Source organism: Mirounga angustirostris, unplaced genomic scaffold (assembly GCF_029215605.1).
Source record: "Mirounga angustirostris isolate CCGP_5_RB_7025 unplaced genomic scaffold, mMirAng1.0.hap1 SCAF_15, whole genome shotgun sequence".
Classification (NCBI taxonomy): Eukaryota; Metazoa; Chordata; class Mammalia; order Carnivora; family Phocidae; genus Mirounga; species Mirounga angustirostris.
The window spans coordinates 93,335,600-93,352,825 of NW_026991723.1; the positions used below are offsets into that span (position 1 = coordinate 93,335,600).

The window sequence follows — 17,226 nt, forward strand, 5'->3', positions numbered from 1 at the left end:
GGCGGGCGCGGCGGGTATATAAGCGTTGGCGGAGCGTCGGTTGTAGCACTCTGCGCGCCCGTTCCTCCGCTCTTGCGTCCGTGCTTCCGCCAGCGCCGCTAGCGCCTCCGCCGCTGCCGCCGCCGCCGCTGCCGCCGCTGCCGCCGCCGCCATGAGGGAGATCGTGCACCTGCAGGCCGGCCAGTGCGGCAACCAGATCGGCGCCAAGGTGAGCAGGGGGGCGCCTGGGGCCCGGCGCGGGTGTCCCGGGCGGACGGGCGGGCGGCAGGAAAGATGGCGGCAGCGGGCGGGTGGGAGGGCGGCCACCCGCATTGCGGCCCGGCACGGGGTCCGGGCCGGGGCGGCGCGGACGTCCGGGGACGGACCTGACCTGGCGGCGGCGGCGGCGGCGGAGGCGGCGGCGTGGGGGGAGGGGAGGGCCGCGCCCATCCGGGGCGGGGCCGGCTCCGGGCCCCGCCGGCGTGACTCAGCCCGAGCCCGGCCCGCCCGCGTCCCTCGCAGTTCTGGGAGGTGATCAGCGACGAGCATGGCATCGACCCTACCGGCACTTACCATGGCGACAGCGACCTGCAGCTGGAGCGGATCAACGTGTACTACAACGAGGCCACCGGTGAGACGCCACGCCCCTTCCCCAACTCCTTCCTGCCGTCCCGCGGCCCTCTCCTCGCTGACGTCCTCCTCCCCCTCCCCCCAACCCGCTCCAGGTGGCAAGTACGTGCCCCGCGCTGTGCTCGTGGACCTGGAGCCGGGCACCATGGACTCCGTGCGCTCGGGGCCCTTCGGGCAAATCTTCAGGCCAGACAACTTCGTCTTCGGTGAGCCGCGGCATGGGGGCTGGGCGGCGGCCTGATAGCCGGGCGGCTCAAAGGTCAGGGGGCGCCCAAGGTCACTGCCGGCAGCACCGCAGAGCTGAGGTCCTGACCCGCTCTGCCCTCTGGGCAGAAGCTCGCGCCCCGGGACACCTCCTCCCCATGGAGTCTCTCAATCTCCTAAAGCGGCTTTGGGAGGAGGGCCCAGCTGTCCACCTGCAGGGAAGGAGCCGGCAGATGTAATCTTTCTGCTACAAACATGGAGTAGGAGGCGGCGGGAGCTGTGTTTGCAGCTCATCTGTCCTTGAGAATTGGCAGGGGCTGCCTGTGGGAGGGCATGGCTTATTGTGAAGCCATCTTGGCTTGACCCCTAACTTAATTTTTAAACGGGTGGGTTATCGCTTTATCAGTTGGGGAGTCTGTTTGCTGTACCTGTAGGCTGAGCTCTGTGTGTCCCCTTCCACCGCATTATTTGGGCTTTTTGGCATGGGTGACCAGTGGTGACCACGTGCCCAGCAAAGAGTGACTGGCTGCCCTCTTCCAGGTCAGAGCGGTGCTGGGAACAACTGGGCCAAGGGGCACTACACAGAAGGCGCGGAGTTGGTCGACTCGGTGTTGGATGTTGTGAGGAAGGAAGCTGAAAGCTGCGACTGCCTGCAGGGCTTCCAGCTGACCCACTCCCTGGGTGGGGGGACTGGGTCCGGGATGGGTACCCTCCTCATCAGCAAGATCCGGGAGGAGTACCCAGACAGGATCATGAACACATTCAGTGTGGTGCCCTCGCCCAAGGTGTCGGACACGGTGGTGGAGCCCTATAACGCCACCCTCTCGGTCCACCAGCTTGTAGAAAACACAGATGAAACCTATTGCATTGATAACGAGGCCCTCTATGACATCTGCTTCAGAACCCTAAAACTGACCACACCTACCTATGGGGACCTCAACCACCTGGTGTCAGCCACCATGAGTGGGGTCACCACCTGCCTGCGCTTCCCTGGCCAGCTCAATGCTGACCTGCGCAAGCTGGCTGTCAACATGGTCCCCTTCCCCCGCCTGCACTTCTTCATGCCCGGCTTCGCCCCACTGACCAGCCGAGGCAGCCAACAGTACCGGGCCCTGACGGTGCCTGAGCTCACCCAGCAGATGTTCGATGCCAAGAACATGATGGCCGCCTGCGACCCGCGCCACGGCCGCTACCTGACTGTGGCCGCCGTGTTCAGGGGCCGCATGTCCATGAAGGAGGTGGACGAGCAGATGCTGAACGTGCAGAACAAGAACAGCAGCTACTTCGTGGAGTGGATCCCCAACAACGTGAAGACGGCCGTGTGCGACATCCCACCCCGAGGGCTCAAGATGTCGGCCACCTTCATTGGCAACAGCACGGCCATCCAGGAGCTGTTCAAGCGCATCTCGGAGCAGTTCACCGCCATGTTCCGGCGCAAGGCCTTCCTCCACTGGTACACGGGCGAGGGCATGGACGAGATGGAGTTCACCGAGGCCGAGAGCAACATGAACGACCTGGTGTCCGAGTACCAGCAGTACCAGGACGCCACGGCCGAGGAGGAGGGCGAGTTCGAGGAGGAGGCCGAGGAGGAGGTGGCCTAGGGCTGTTACCGGTAAAGCGCGTGGGAGCGTGTGAACTCTTTATTCACTCACAACCTGTTCTCCGTGTGCACTTGCTCTCCTTCCTGTCTTGACGTCACGTGCTGTACAGACGCCACCATTAAAGCATTTTCATAGTGTCTGGTGTCGCCTTTCCAGTTCCTTCCGATAGGCCTCGCGGCTGCTGTTGCCAAACGTCAGCGCGTAGTTGTCCTGCGCGGCTACAAGGGGCTGTGCTCAGCTGAGCCCCTGGCATTGCCCCACGCCCAGCTAAGGGTCAGCACGGGCTCTGGGCTGCCCTGGGCGCCTGCCTCCTGCCCGGCCTGGCCGCAGTGAACCTCTGGAGGGCCAGTCACCCAACGCCTCCCTATGGTGGCCTGGTCACTGCGCCCTTGTCTAGGAGGTAGGTGAGGGGACCCACTGGGTACGTACATGGTATGAACCCCATGTAGAAAGGTATCAGGCCCTGGCTGTTGTAGATGGTGTTGCTAGGCCAGTGTGTTCTGGGCAGCCTCTCACCCAGGGCACAGATGGGGTTTCTGAAGAGGAACTGTGGAAACAGGCAGGTATTGACGTGTGCTACCCTCCCCAGCTCAGCCAGTAAGCAGTAGGTCAGGGTGGGGGCTGGGGTCAGAGAGAGAAGCAGGACTAGGGCACAAAGGGTAAGAGCCCTGTTGTGTCGCCTGGCACAGCGTTTCCCCTAGAACCGCTGTGAAAAGTGGGGCCTGACTCCTTCCAGGGGTCTCCTCTGTCTTACCCGCCCCCCACAGCACTCCGGAGCAGGGAGCCTAGACCCGGTCAGGAGAACAGATGGGTTCCTTCCCGGGCTTCTCAGAAGGGCTACCCTTCACGGCCCCCTCCAGGGAAGCCAGCTGAGCCTTGGCTGTGCTAGTGGATGCCACCGTGCAGGCCGTGCTGGGCATTTGGGAGCGGGCCCAGGGGTGGCGTCCTCATACCTGGTTCTTGTCAAACTCATTCATAGCCTGTGCGACACCATCGCGGTAATTCACCCCCATCACCCAGGCAAACCGAGGGACAAAGCCAGCATAGCCTACGGGAGGAAGCGGTCAGGGTCTTGCCCCAGGTCCCGTCCACCTCTCCCTGGGCATACCCACCTGCTCCCAGATGTGGCAGGGCAGTCTGTTCGGGCTCTTTCCCTTCCCTAAACATTTGTCAATTGCCTGTTGGGGCCAGGGGGCTGTGGGTGGGCAGGAGCTCTGGGAGAAGACGGGTTCTAGGAAACAGTTCTCAGGGCCGGGGCAGGGCTGGGGATAGACCCACGGGCAGTCCTCACTTGCTGTCACTCTCATCCTGTCTGGGCCCCTGGGAGCCTTGGAGTGCGTGTGGGGAGTGAGTGTTCTCATACCCACGCCCTGGGCACCCACCTGAGATGGCTTTGCGTTGGATCAGGTTGGGGTGGTCGAGCTGGGGCAGCCTGTGGAACCTGCCCACATCTAGTGTCTCCCGCTGGTGAGCTGGGGGTGGGTATTCATCCCTCCTGCAATGGTACAGCTGGGGTGGGAGAGGAGCAAGTCACTGCCTCAAACCCCACTTGGGTCTGGCTGGGGTGAGGCTTGGTCCCAGCACCTCTCCCAGTTACCTGGTCCCGCCCAGGGGCCTCGTGGACAGGGCTGGTGCTCTTCCAGCCCTCCTCCCCGTATGCCAGCCGCAGGCCTGGGTGTCCAAAGTCTCTGGAGTCCCCCTTCCTGCCTGGCGGGCACGGGGGGTAGGGAGGGTAGGGCATGAAGCCCACAGGCAGCAGGACCTGCCTGGATACATTCCCTACCCCCGGCAGCCCCTTCTGGGCGTCCACCTCCTGGGGTGGGAACTGGCCCAGGATCTCAAAGTTCTTGTAGGGCTTCAGACCTGTGCGGACAGGGTGGGTATGAGTGACAACAGGCGGGAGGGTGAGCCTGGGGCAGGCAAGGCTGGGGGGCGGGCGGCTCACCCGTGTAGTGGGGGATGTAGGGCTCAGTGAGGTCACGGCAGGGGATCAAAGGTGGCTTGGACTTGCGGAAGTCCTCGACGAACTTGGGCTTGGATATGGGGGACAGCACGGAGCAGGGGCTCTTCTGCACGCTGGGGTCTGTGAGCAGCTGGGCTGTGCTGCGCCCATAGGTGTTCCCCACCTGGTAGCGCAGCTGTGGGTAGAATCCGGCATAACTGCAGAGGGAAGAGGAGGAGGCAGGGCCCCTGTGCGCAGGGAGTGGAGCCAGGCCACAGGCAAAGGTACCTGCCCTCACCTGCAGAAAGCCAATCCCAGGAGCACCTGCCTTCTGAGGCTCTTGAGGCTTGAATGGGCGGCTCAGGCCAAGCACTGAGAACAGGCCTGGCCCACAGGTGATATGCACGGTCCTCCTCACCATCAGACCGCCATCTACCCTCTGCCCAGCCATCCTCAGACATGGAGCTTCAGGATGAGGGAACGGGGAACTCTGCCCCCTTGGAGCATTCACAGGGATGGTGACGGGGTCCGGGCCTGGACCCAGGCACAGCCCAATCTGCACAAGGTGGTCCCGCTGGGGAGGCGTTGCAGGGATTTGGCCTGGACTTTGGCCACCCACGAGGCCAGGACTTGAGAGGCAGGCAAGAGTGCTGCTGGTAGGAGGTGGTTGAGCTGAGTGTCGTTTAGAGAGACAAGGGGAGGTACTGTAGGCCTCCCTGCAGGCCCCAAATGGGGGTAGTGCTGGGGCCGGAATGATCACCCAAGCAGTGAGATTTTTTTTTTTGAAAAAACTGCCAAAGTGAATGCAGAATTGCTAGTCTGAGAGAGAAGCAGGACTAGGGCACGAAGGGTAAGAGCCCTGTTCTGTGTCGCCTGGCCCAGCGTTTCCCCTAGAACCTCTGTGAAAAGTTGGGCCTGACTCCTTCCAGCCTGCCTTCCTTCCCAGGGATCCGTATACACGTAGGCACGCACATACACTCCTTAGAGGGCTCGCTTTTAGTTTTTACGTCAGGGGTACCTAGTGAGGCAGCCTGGCGTCCCTGCCAATCAGCCTACTCTGGAGGCTTATGTCTTTAAGACACGCAGCCCTCTATGGGGCATCCAGGGTTTACTTAGCCAGCCTCGGCCAGCTCTTGGGCTGTCTGTCCCTGGTGTCCTGCTCTTCACAGGCATGTTGACCTTCTGGTGGGGCTCTCAGCACAGGCCAAGCAGGGAGTGCTCCTGCCCTAGGCCTCTCCGGGGCCCTCAGGCCTCACCCCCACTCACCGGAGACCAGCTCTGGTGCTCTCTTCACAGGTGGCCTTGAGCCCTTAGGCCCAGCCCCACTCCCCCATCCTCCGCCCAGCCCAGCCTCCTCCAGGGCTCCAGCACTTACCCAGGGATATAGTGAGGTTCTGGCGTGAAGAGGTTGTGTTTCTGAGTAGCTGTCATCTGGCCTCAACAGCGCCTTTGGCGGCCCCAGCCCCTTCCAGCGACTGCCTCCCTTCCCTCAGAGGAGTCCCTGTTGCCTGGAAACCATTGTGAAGGGGCCTGCCATCGTTGGGCCCTTCCTGGCCCAGGACCCCTCCTTAACCCTGTGAGTGCTCCCATGTTACAGGTGGAACTCCAGGCCCAGACAGGCAACAGGCTAGGAATGTCAGCCTGAGGGCCTCAGAGCTCCAGGAATCGGGATGGCCATGTTGGCCCTGCCAGACTTGCTGCCCCCAGTGGCCAACTGAAATGCCCTGGAAGCTTCTCGGGCATTGTGGGAGGCCTCCTCGGGGAGGTGTCCGAGCTTCGGGGCTGTTGGGACTCTGTCCTGGAGAGTCTTTCCCCTGGAACTGGGCGCTAGTTGCCATTTTAAATAATCCCTGATTTTTTTTGTATAGGAATGACTTCCTAACTATAAAAGCAAAGGAAAGTATCAAAGGAAAAGATGAGCAGATTCTAGTACATGTCAAACACACACACACACACACACACACACAAATACTAAAAGGCAAACTACAAGCTGGGGGGAAAAAGATTGCAACAAGTGTTATGAAGAGATATACTATCTCTATACTGTGTAAAAACTTCACAAAAACAAGAAAAAATAGCACTTATGGCAGGAAAATGTAATGTGAACATCTCAAGAAGAGAACCCACAGTCAGGGGACGCACGGACACAAGGTTGAACCTCATGGAGGTGGTCGATGCTGGCCCAGCAAGGCCACAGGCGCGGTCTGGAAAGCAGTTGGGGGACACCGGACATTACCTACTTGGACGGGCCGCTTCTGCTCACAGGAACCCGTCTGAAGAAAACGACGGACATCTAGCTGAGGACATCCGTGGGATGTCAGCCATCATAGTAGTATTTGATACAGGGAGAAATTGGGACTATCTCAAATGTCCAGTGACGGGGGCTTGGTTACGAAAGCTGCACCTGCAGAACACCATGCAACAAGGGAGGGGCCCAGAGCACAGGCCAAGAGCCCCTCACCCTAATGAAACAGGTGTTTCCTGAAGCAGGTTTCTATCTGTCCCTCCTTCCATCCATCCAGAGCGCCTCCCGAGGCCAGGCAGGGTCAGTGCTGGATGGGAGAGATCTGCAGAGAAAGAGACTTGGTCGGGGTGGGGTAGGCCTGGAGGATGAGCTGTTCTTGCCTGGGCCCTGCTTGCATGGATTAGGTCAAGACCAGGGCTAGGGCTGGCAGGCTGGTTGGTTGCAAAGGGCACAGCAAGGGCCCTGGTGCCCAAGCGGGCTGTCCCTCATTTGGGCTCATTATTCCTTCACACTTCAGCCCGGGCAGCCCCATTCGTCTGTGACACCTTATAGCCTCTGTGCAGCTAAGCAGAAGATGGGCCCCCATACGTCAGCCCTGCCTGGGCCACCAGGCAGCTCCAGTCTCCAGACTGCCTCTGTGGTCAGCATGGTCCACCCAGACCCACTTTCCATTGCTTTGCTTTTCTGAGGGCTGGGTTTCCAGCAGGAGCTCCTCCTCCAGGGAGTTTCCCCGGATCCCTCCACCCTCCCCCTTCATTCTGGATGGCCCGGTACAGCTGGGCAACCCATAGCAGCTGCTCTTCTCATCCCTGTGCAGAGGCCCCAGTCCTCCCAGAAGCCCTGCTAAGGTGGACCCTGGCCGTCCAAGAGACCCCACATCCTAGGAGAGGAGAGGGGTTGGGATAAGGAAGGGGAGAAGAGAGGAAAGGAAGCCAAGCCAGAAGTGGCTGGGGCAGGCTAGGGGTCCTCCTGGCCCAGGCTGACGCCAGAGTGACCCACCTGGCCGGCCAGGGGAGGGGTCTCTGAAGGGCCCCTCCTCAGAGGGCTGGACAATGCTCCTTCCCCAGGGAGTCCCTGGCAACTGAGGCAGGGGGTGTCCATGGCTGGCTAATGAGGTCACAGAGCTCCAAGGTGTCCCTGGGGAAGGGAGCCAGATACTTTGACAATGAATTTTGACCAGAAAACTGTGAAATTCCTGGCGAATTTTTACATCAATGGAGGCCAGCACTGGACCCATGGCTCCCCGAGGCAGGGGCCACGTGTGCCAGCCCAGTACCTTCTCAGGGAGCTGGGTGCGCTGGGGGAACAGCCCAGATGGGGTGGCCACTGGGCTGGGTGGACAACGCTCCCCCCTCTCCCTCGTAGGCCCCAGGCTAGTGTGTTCTTGTGGAGCCCCCAGCCAGAGACCGCCCGGGAGGAGACGCGGCCCCCAGGAGTGCAGGAGTTCCAGGCTGGCCTCAGGATGCAAACGGGCTCCCTCCAGGAGCGCCCCCCTATCTGCACCCAGAACCTGAGGGAGCTGTGTGAGTAAGGGTCCTGGCTGCGCCCACCTCGGTCTGGTTTGGAGAGGCGGGCAGGGGTGGGAGGCGTCTGCTGAGTCCCCAAACCAGAGCTTGCTTCCGGCCAGGGCTGGAACGACGCCCACCCATCGTGACCGACCTGCAGGTCCCCGGCCCCGCCAAGTACCCGGTGCCGGATGCTTCAGTGCGCGAGTCCTCCCCACATCCCCACTTCAGCATCGGCCGCAGGTTCCCCACTCGCGGTGCGTGCCCCCTCCCTGCGCCCCGCCCCCTGCCCTGGGAGTGGGGCTCCGGCCACCAGCCTTCCTTCCCTCCCCAACCACGCTGCTGCTACTGCAGACGGCGGTGGCCGCAGGGCGTGGCAGACCTTGTGGTTCCAAAGCGAAAGCCCCTTCACGCGGAAGGCCGACTTTAACCAAGAGCAAAAGGTGGAGGGCCCGCCTAGGTAGTCCTGCGGAGGCGGGCTGGAGGAGGGGGCCGGGGAGGGGCGGGGCCCGATGGGGGCGGGGCCTGTCGGGGCCGGGCTGGAGGCGGGGCCCGGGGGCGGAGCCTGCGAGGGCGGGAGGGGCCTGCAGCAGCCTCTTTCCCTGTAGTGGCCGTCGCCCGCGAACTATCAGCCACTCAGCCGGCCTGCCTTCCGGGCCTCCAGCTTTGGGGGCCGCCGCCCCGCCTCCAAGACGCTTGAGGCCCCCGCCCGCCCGGGGCTGCCGCGGGCCGGGGGTACGGGTTACCGTACCCAGCCCCAGCTTCAGGCCCCTCCGCAGGCCCCGGGGGGCGAGAAGCTGCCCAGCCCCAACACCTACGACATCTTGCCTGGGTGCCGCCTGCAGAGCCCCCGCCCGCCCGCCTTCTCCATGAGCCGCTCCGCTGCGTTCGCCTCCTGGGTCAGCTCCTGTAAGGAGAGCTCTGAGAGAGGAGGCCAGGCCGCGCGCAGGGGTGGGGCCTCGGCCTGGGGGGAGCTGGGCGCTGTGCGGCAGCTGGCGCTGTAGCCTAGATGGGGCTCCCACCTTCTCCCTGCAGCCCGCAGTCCCGGCCCAGCTGCCTACTACGTGGAGGACTGCTATAACTCACGCTTCCCCTCGGCGCCTGGAGTGGTGATCCAGGGTGTCCGGAGACCCAAGCGCCATGACACGGGACCCTTCTGCACCCTGTAGTGCCTCTTCCGCACAGCCGGCCACCCGGTTATCCACGGAACCCTGGTCTCCCTGGGGGCCTTCCCAGGCCTCCCTGTGGAACTAAGGGCCTCCAACTCGGCCTTTTGACTCTCTGCGTGCCTCTGATCCACACTCCTGGCCGGCCAACCCCTCTGTGAGCGGTGGACATCAAGGAGGGCCCAGCCTGAAGCCCACCCGCCCCCCACCCTTGCCAAACAGAGATGCTGTCGGTTCTCCCCAACTCTGTTGTGTGCCCGACTGGTGAGCTGTCCCTCAGATGTGGCCTGCTGCCCACCTGTCATGTTTGGCTTTCCTTGGCCAGGGGTCTCCCTCTGCTTCCCCTTTGGTGCCCTCTTCTCTAGGGTGGGTGGGGTAGCAGCCTGGGACCTCTGGCTGGGGACATGATGGGAGGGGGCCCTGTGGGCAATACAGGACACCCCCACCTAGTTGTGCTACCCAGGGGAGTGGTTAAGCTGCCAGTCTACCCGAGGGTCAGCTGCCCTCTTGAGGTGAGGTCAGCCTGCCCAGCCACCAGGGAGGGCCCAGAGGACCAGCTGGTCAGGGCCTGGCCCCACTTCTTTGGCTCCTGCCCAAAGACCCTGTGAACTTGCCCAGCACCATGCAGGCCATGCCACAGCCAACAGACTTCCTGGGCCTTCACTTGTTAGGGTGCCCACAGCAGCAGCCTGCCTTTCTACCCAGGGGTTGTCCCCAAGACTGCCTCCCTTCCAAGGGCCTCACCTGCAGCTGGTGGTGGCTCCTGTCACCGTGCCAGTTCTTGCAGAGGCCCTTCTTGTGCCACCCGTGTCCTGAGCCAGAGCTTGACCCCTCCAAAAAGGCACCGCAACAGCTGCTATGGTGTGGACAGCAGTCCATTCTGCAGGGAGGCCAAAGCCCAGGGAGTCTGAGTGCAGTGCACCTGTGACCTTCTCTAGGGCTCAACCATCGGAGGTTGAGCCCCAACACCCCTGAGAATCAGAGCAGTGGCATGGCAGATGGCCGTCCTTAGGCCCTGGGCTCACTAGCTCAGCCAGCAGGCAACAGAGACAGAGCTGTGGAAGGTCTGGCCTCGGGAGCTTGGCTCAGGGGGAAGGGGGTGGAAAGCAACCCCTAGGGCTCAAAGTCAGGAGTGGGACCAGCAGGAAGGATGGAGCAATGCCCTCCAGCTGGGCTGAAGAGGGAGGGCTTCCTGGAGGAGGCAGTGGCGGAAGTGACTTTTAAAGATGATCAAGAGTTTGCTGGGCAGTAGGAAGGGAATTTCTAGCAGGATAAACCTCAGAAACCACGGCACACAAAAAGGGAGAGGGTGTGATATTTGGTGTGTCCAAACTCGGGAGGATACAGGGCTGTTTGGATGGAAGGAGGTGAGCTGGTGAGGTGAGAGGCTGCAGAGGGCTGAATGCTGGGTTCAGGGGCTTGCACACTTAGCAGTGAGGAGCCCATGGAGGGTGCGCACCAGGCAGTGTCCACCAACTCTGTATGAGCTTCTTGTACTGCAAGGGACAAGGGACACCATGAAACCTGAGCCTTGCGTTCGCAGTGTGTCAGGATGGACAAGTCAGCCTGAGGGCCTACCACCTTGGGTTCCCTTGGGGGTTAGATGCTCACGGTGATGAGAGCGAGGATACCTGTCCTTGGTCACGATTCCACTTTGCCCCCCCCGGTCTCTGCTAGGCATTTCCGGAAGCACACTTAGAGTCTAGTCTTTGCAACAAACACGCTGTGAGCTTCATCCCCCTCTCTGTTTGACAAGGAGGGAGCCAGGTTCCGGGGAGAGAGAGGGTCGTGCACCTGGTGAGGCCCAGGGGCAGGGAGCAGCTAGGGCGGACTGCTTCTTTTCTTGAAGCGAAAATACTCTCAGCGTCAGAGGTCAGCCACGGGATTTTTCATGGTTGTAAAAATAAAGTATGCGTGGCCAAATACCGGTTCTGAAATCCATAAGCAGGCCGACGCCCGCCGGCAGCACCCCCCCCGGCCCCCCCGCCCCCAGGTGCCCCGCAGCACCCCGCCGTGCCCGCAGACGGGCAGCGCACGCCACGGGGCCGAGCAGGAGCCGCGGCCGCGGAGGAGCCGCGCCCCGGAGCCTCGGGGGCGGGGCGCGGCTCAGGCGGGCGGGGTGCTCGTCCACAGCCCGCGCTCGCGTCCGCTCAGCCGGGCGCCGGGCGCCGCGCCGCTCCCAGGAACCTCTGCGCGGCGGCGGCGGCGTTCCCGGGGGACCGCTCGGCGGGCGGACCCGGCCTTGCAGGACGGAAGTGGGCGGCTGCGGTCCAGGCGGGGCCGCGGCGCGGGCGGGACCTGGCCGAGCTGGAGGGCGCCGGGGAGCGGGGCTCGGGCGGCCTCCGAGGCCCGAGCGAGCGGACCTCGGGGGCGCCTGCGGCGGCCGCCGCGGCGCCGGGGGAGCGCGGCGGGGATGGGGCGCCGAGCCGGGCGGGGGCCGCGGCCTCGGCCATGTTCGCGGGGCTGCAGGACCTGGGCGTGGCCAACGGCGAGGACCTGAAGGAGACGCTGACCAACTGCACGGAGCCGCTCAAGGCCATCGAGCAGTTCCAGGTGGGCCGGGTGGGGAGCGGGCGCGTGTGTTCCCGGCGGAGGAACCGGGGGCCCGAGCCGGCGGGCGCGTGTGTTCCCGGCGGAGCAACCGGGGGCCCGAGCCGGCGCCCCGCCGACGGACTCCGGCTGCGCTGTGGCCCGGCAGCACCCTTGCACCCGCCTCGCCGTGCACCGGGCCCCGGGGTGCTGGCCAGGCGTGGCTGTGACTGAGGTGTCCGTGGTCGCGCCCGCCCCGGGAAGCAAAGCCGACGCCCGCGCACACGGGGGGCCCTCTGTTTCCTCAGACCGAGAACGGCGTGCTGCTGCCCTCCCTGCAGTCCGCCTTGCCCTTCTTGGACCTGCACGGGACGCCGCGGCTGGAGTTCCACCAGTCGGTGTTCGACGAGCTCCGGGACAAGCTGCTGGAGCGCGTGTCGGCCATCGCCTCGGAGGGGAAGGCGGAGGAGAGGTAGGCGGGCCGCCGAGAGGCGCAGCCCTCCCGCCACACACCCGCCGTGGGCACCCGTGCCCTGGTGTGTCAGCTGTTTGGGGTCAGTAGGCAGCTGCTTCCCGCTGGGGCCTGTGGTGCTGCTTCAGAGAGCGAGTCTTTGCAGGTACAAGAAACTGGAAGACCTCCTGGAAAAGAGCTTTTCTCTGGTGAAGATGCCGTCCCTGCAGCCCGTGGTGATGTGCGTCATGAAACACTTGCCCAAGGTAGAAACCACAGGCCAGCGAGCTCAGGGCTCTCTCTGCCCAGCGCCCACACTTGGGGAGGTGGGGCTTGCCCTGCTCAGGGTGGCAGCTTCGCGCTGGGGAGGCTTCCTGAGCCGTCTGTCTGCCCAGACGAGGGGCACAAGCCGGGCAGAGACTGAGGCTTGGCGTGTGGATTGGGTGGTGGGACCCATGGCGGCTTGGCAAGAGCTGTTTGTATTCAGCTCGGCTGCCTGGTGTCAGGCACAGGTGGGCTCGAGGTGGTCTCTGCTGGGGCGCTGAGGCCTCCTGAGCTGTCTTGAGGGCTGGCCTGTGTGGGCGTGCAGGTTCCGGAGAAGAAGCTGAAGCTGGTGATGGCCGACAAGGAGCTCTACCGGGCCTGCGCGGTGGAGGTGAAGCGGCAGATCTGGCAGGACAACCAGGCACTGTTCGGGGACGAAGTTTCCCCGCTGCTGAAGCAGTACATCCTGGAGAAGGAGAGTGCGCTTTTCAGCACGGAGCTCTCCGTGCTCCACAACTTCTTCAGTCCTTCCCCGAAGACAAGGCGCCAGGGCGAGGTGAGGCAGGGGTACCCTGACCACCCCCTTTCCCACCCCCATGCAGGTTTCAGTTGCTCTGCTCCTGGAACGGTGGGCTTGCACGTGTGGCTGGCCAGGGGGCTTTGTGATGCCGTGCCTAGTGTGGGTCTCTGCTGTTATGTACTTGGCGCTTGGGGACTTGGCAAGCCTTCCCAGTGAAGCTCATCATTTCTTCTTTTGGCTCAGGGAAATTATTTTTTGTTTTTTTTTTTCTTTTAAAGATTTTATTTATTTATTTGAGAAAGAGAGAATGAGAGAGAGCATGAGAGGGAGGAAGGCCAGAAGGAGAAGCAGACTCCCTGCTGAGCAGGGAGCCCGATGCGGGACTCGATCCCGGGACTCCAGGATCATGACCTGAGCCGAAGGCAGTCGCTTAACCAACTGAGCCACCCAGGCGCCCAGGGAAATTGTTTTTAAGATATTATTTTTAAGTACTGTCTACACTCAACGTGGGAGTCAAACTCACAACCCCAAAATCAAGAGTCATATGCTCAACTGACTGAGCCAGCCAGGCACCCCTCTTTTGTTTCTTTTTTTTTTTTTTAAGATTTTTTTTTTTTTTTTAATTAGAGCACAGAGATAGAGAGCATGAGCAATGGGGAGGGGCAGAGGGAGAGGGAGAAGCAGGCTCCCCACTGAGCAGGGGGGCCTGACATGGGGCTCGATCCCAGGACCCCGAGATCCTGACCTGAGCTGAAGGCAGACGCTTCACCCACTGAGCCACCCAGGTGCCCTGCCTGTCTTCTGTTCTATATCTGATTCGTTCGTTGCTTTGGCAAACGTTTCTTGAGTCCTGACTTTCTGCCATAGGCGCCTGCACTCTTCACTGATCCCAGAGCTCAGGGTGTTTGCCTGGGGCACTCACAGTTTTAGGGAGGCAGACGCTACAGAGTAAATGTCACACGTTGGTCACTAGAGCTCGAGGGGTGGCCAAGGGCTGCAGAGACATGAGGCCGCAGAGTAAGGCAAGGCAGGGCTGGGAAGGGAGCACAGGCTCTGAAGGGGAGCAGGCTGACTGCCTGGGATGAGAAGGCTTACATGGCTAGAGCCGAGAGCAAGCGGGTGAATAGATTGGGGGGTGAGCTCAGGAGGGCTTGAGGCCCCCATGGAGACTTTGGCATTTCCCAGTGAGTTGGGGGTCACTGAAGCGTCCTGACCTGCTCCAGCATGACAGCTGAACAGTGGAGGGAGGTGATGGAGGCAAGCCACCAGATCAGTTGAGTGCCGCTGGGTGTTCTGTGGGTCCTTCGCTTTCTCGCCGAGGGGTATGTGCTGGTGTGAAGTGGGATCTGAACCAATGCTTTCTCCCACAGTCTGGCCAGTGGTTGCGGTACTACTTCCTGCCTGTGGTCTCTTGCCTCTTCTTCACATTTTCCTCCAAGCCAGTGTCCCCCTGGGTGGCCTGGGTCCTTCGGGCCTTCACCCACTGCAAGGGGAGAGGGTATCGCCCATGGTATGTAGGGTGTGGCTCAGCCACTGGGGCCACGGCTCTGGGTCCAACTGGCCTGAGCCTGAGCCTCACCACCTCTTGTTTGCTGGAAGGCCAGGCCTGGGCTGTGGTCAGGGCAGGCATGTGGCCGTTCTTGTCCACAGCGGCGGTGCCCGCTGGGTGGTGCTCCAGGTCTGCTCTGTGCGTCGGGGTCCCTGACTCCTGCTGGAGAGGCCTTGCCTGGGGCCCCCAAGGTTGCCTGTCCTGCGCTCACTGCTTCGGCCATCCCTGCTTTCTCTGCACTCACTGTGCCCAGCCTGGGGGCTGTTGGGGTGCTGTGTCGTCTGTTACCCGAGGTCGTGCTGTGTGTCCTTCACAGTGTTAGAGCCACAGGCCCAGCTCCTGTCCGCGGCCAGCGAGCAGTGAGCTGCGTTCCCTCCTGTTGGCTGTGGTGGTGCAGCAGGGGCCTTCTGCGTGGGGTGTGGGTTGCAGAGGCGTGTGGTCCCTGCCGAGGAATAGGGACAGGTGCCGGACGTGGGGCGGGGCTGCCACATGGCCTCAAGCTTTGGGGCAGGGCGGGGAGCCAGCGTCCCAGGCCTGAGTCCCCCTGTGCCAGCCGACTGGGCGGGCAGGTGGCAGACCTCCCACGCGGCTCGGGGGAGTCTGGGGTCACAGGTCGATGGCCTTTCAGGGAAGCCTTGGGATCTGATGTGGACTTCACCTCCTTAAACAGCAGAAGTGCCACCTCCGGACACAGAGCTGGCGTCTTGTGAGAGCGGAGACTCTCGGGTGTCAGGATAGGGCGGTGCCGCCCCAGGCTGTTGGTGACACTGTGGCGCGGGTCTCCCCACCAGGTGGTGCAGAAGCTGACACAGATGGTGGGGAAGAACGTGAAGCTGTACGACATGGTGCTGCAGTTCCTGCGGACCCTCTTCCTGCGGACCCGCAACGTGCACTACTGCACCCTGCGGGCCGAGCTGCTCATGTCCCTGCACGAGCTAGACGTCGGCGACATCTGCTCTGTGGACCCCTGCCACAAGGTGGTGGCCTTGCCGGCCCCTCCCCCCTCCCCCATCTCCTCCCTGTCCACGCCCACCCCCCCAGTGTGCCAGCCCCTGCCCCACCACTGCCAGCCAGGCTTTGGCAGGGGGCCACCCGCCCTGCACCCCCTTTGTTTGCCTGCTCCGGGTCTTCCTCTGCTACAGCTGGGACTGGCCCCGTGGCCGCTCCTGGACGCTTGCTTCTTTTGGGTTTTCCCAGGCCACTGGCCCTCCCCTGCTCCAAAGCCCCTGGAGGCCCCTTGTGTGCTGTGCTGGGGTGCAGCTTTCTGTGCAGCCTGAGACACTGTCACCTCCCGGGGGGCTGTGTGGTGTCAGGATGTGAGACTGTAGCACCCACCCCCACAAAGGGGTCCGACAGGGAGGCCCCTTGAGAACAGAGCACAAACACCGCCTCCTCCATGCACCGCCTGGCCCGCTGGGGATGTGGGACCTCAGGCCTGTCTGCCTTTGCACCATATCGGGCCTGGACCATGTGAGGCAGTGAGTCCTGCTGCCTACGTGAAGCTTGGGCAGCGGCCGCTCCTGAGCAGTGAGCACGAGTGCTGTCTGGAGGCTGTGGTCTCTGATCGCGTCCTGACCGCGCTTCCTCCCCGCAGTTTACCTGGTGCCTGGACGCCTGCATTCGTGAGCGGTTTGTGGACAGCAAGAGGGCCCGGGAGCTGCAGGGGTTTCTGGATGGAGTGAAGAAGGGGCAGGAGCAAGTCCTGGGGTAAGGTGCAGCCTTGTGCAGGTGCTCCCCGGCCCCCAAAGTCCTGTCCACAGGTGTTCGGATGAGCAGGCTGTTTCTGCAGTTTGTTCCAGTGTGTTTTAGAAGTGCCTGGTGCTCGTGCGCACGGCTGAGAGGCCCGGCTTCTGCGGCTGAGGCTCTCAAGAGTTTCGGGGGAGCCTGGGCCTGGGCTGGGGCTCTGGTGTCTGCAGTCGTTGGGGCCTGCCTGCAACAGAGGGGTGGGTGGTTAGCCCCATCCCGGGGGCCCTCTGTGCTGGTGGGATCTGGCTCCCAGCACCACCTTCTCTCTCTGACGGTCTCTGTGGGATCCTGGGTGTGCTTACAGAATCAGGGTCAGGTTTTCAGAACCAAAATGGGAGCTTAATTTTTTAAAAAAACTTTTTTGACTGTTCAGCATTTTGAGTAAGTTAAAGATAAGTTATGAACGGTGAAGTTGTTTTGGGAAGAAATCCAGAGCCGATGGGCAGGCTTGCTTCTCCCCAGGACAGTGGCCATGCCACGTTAGCGCAGTGTGCTTGTCCTCACAGGGATCTGTCCATGATCCTGTGTGACCCCTTTGCCATCAACACGCTGTCACTGAGCACCGTCCGACACCTGCAGGAGCTGGTCGGCCAGGAGACGCTGCCCAGGGTGAGTGCGCTGGGCTGGCTGCATGCTGCCTCCTGGGAGATGCATGGGTGTGGACTGTTGGCGGCCAGGTCTGCTGGCCCAGTGAGAGCACGTACTCCTCCTGATGGGTGGTGGGCGTGTGGAGGCTGTGAGCGAAGCTGATGGCTCTGGCTGCGCCACGAGTGATTTCACTGGGGGAGGGAGGCCCAGGTGAGCATGTGCTGAGGCCTTCGCTTTCCCACAGGACAGCCCTGATCTCCTCCTGCTGCTGCGGCTGCTCGCCCTGGGCCAGGGGGCGTGGGACATG

The 17,226-nt window shown here is 62.6% G+C and overlaps 3 protein-coding genes across 4 annotated transcripts; 2 read left to right on the forward strand and 1 right to left on the reverse strand.

The window, feature by feature from the left end:
- The first annotated feature begins 37 nt into the window (after positions 1-37).
- TUBB4B (tubulin beta 4B class IVb) lies at positions 38-2,551 on the forward strand. 2 transcript variants are annotated; one of them, XM_045883593.3, is made up of 4 exons: positions 40-208; positions 502-610; positions 705-815; positions 1,354-2,551. In XM_045883593.3, the coding sequence occupies exons 1-4, from the start codon at positions 152-154 to the stop codon at positions 2,412-2,414; spliced, it is 1,338 nt and encodes a 445-aa protein (XP_045739549.1). In that variant the 5' UTR covers positions 40-151; the 3' UTR covers positions 2,415-2,551. The 2 variants fall into 2 exon arrangements, with proteins under 2 accessions (XP_064435187.1, XP_045739549.1); XM_064579117.1 differs by lacking the exon at positions 705-815 and having other exon boundaries at positions 38-208.
- CIMIP2A (ciliary microtubule inner protein 2A) lies at positions 2,544-5,801 on the reverse strand. The gene is made up of 7 exons (XM_045883594.2): positions 5,732-5,801; positions 4,360-4,574; positions 4,012-4,277; positions 3,797-3,923; positions 3,368-3,462; positions 2,844-2,961; positions 2,544-2,632 (listed from the first exon to the last, which is right to left on the reverse strand). The coding sequence occupies exons 1-7, from the start codon at positions 5,785-5,787 to the stop codon at positions 2,544-2,546; spliced, it is 966 nt and encodes a 321-aa protein (XP_045739550.1). The 5' UTR covers positions 5,788-5,801.
- Positions 5,802-6,349: 548 nt separating this feature from the next.
- On the forward strand, positions 6,350-11,342 carry STPG3 (sperm-tail PG-rich repeat containing 3). Its single transcript, XM_064579128.1, has 5 exons — positions 6,350-8,124; positions 8,229-8,363; positions 8,461-8,549; positions 8,715-9,015; positions 9,142-11,342. The coding sequence occupies exons 1-5, from the start codon at positions 7,767-7,769 to the stop codon at positions 9,273-9,275; spliced, it is 1,017 nt and encodes a 338-aa protein (XP_064435198.1). The 5' UTR covers positions 6,350-7,766; the 3' UTR covers positions 9,276-11,342.
- Positions 11,343-17,226: the final 5,884 nt, after the last annotated feature.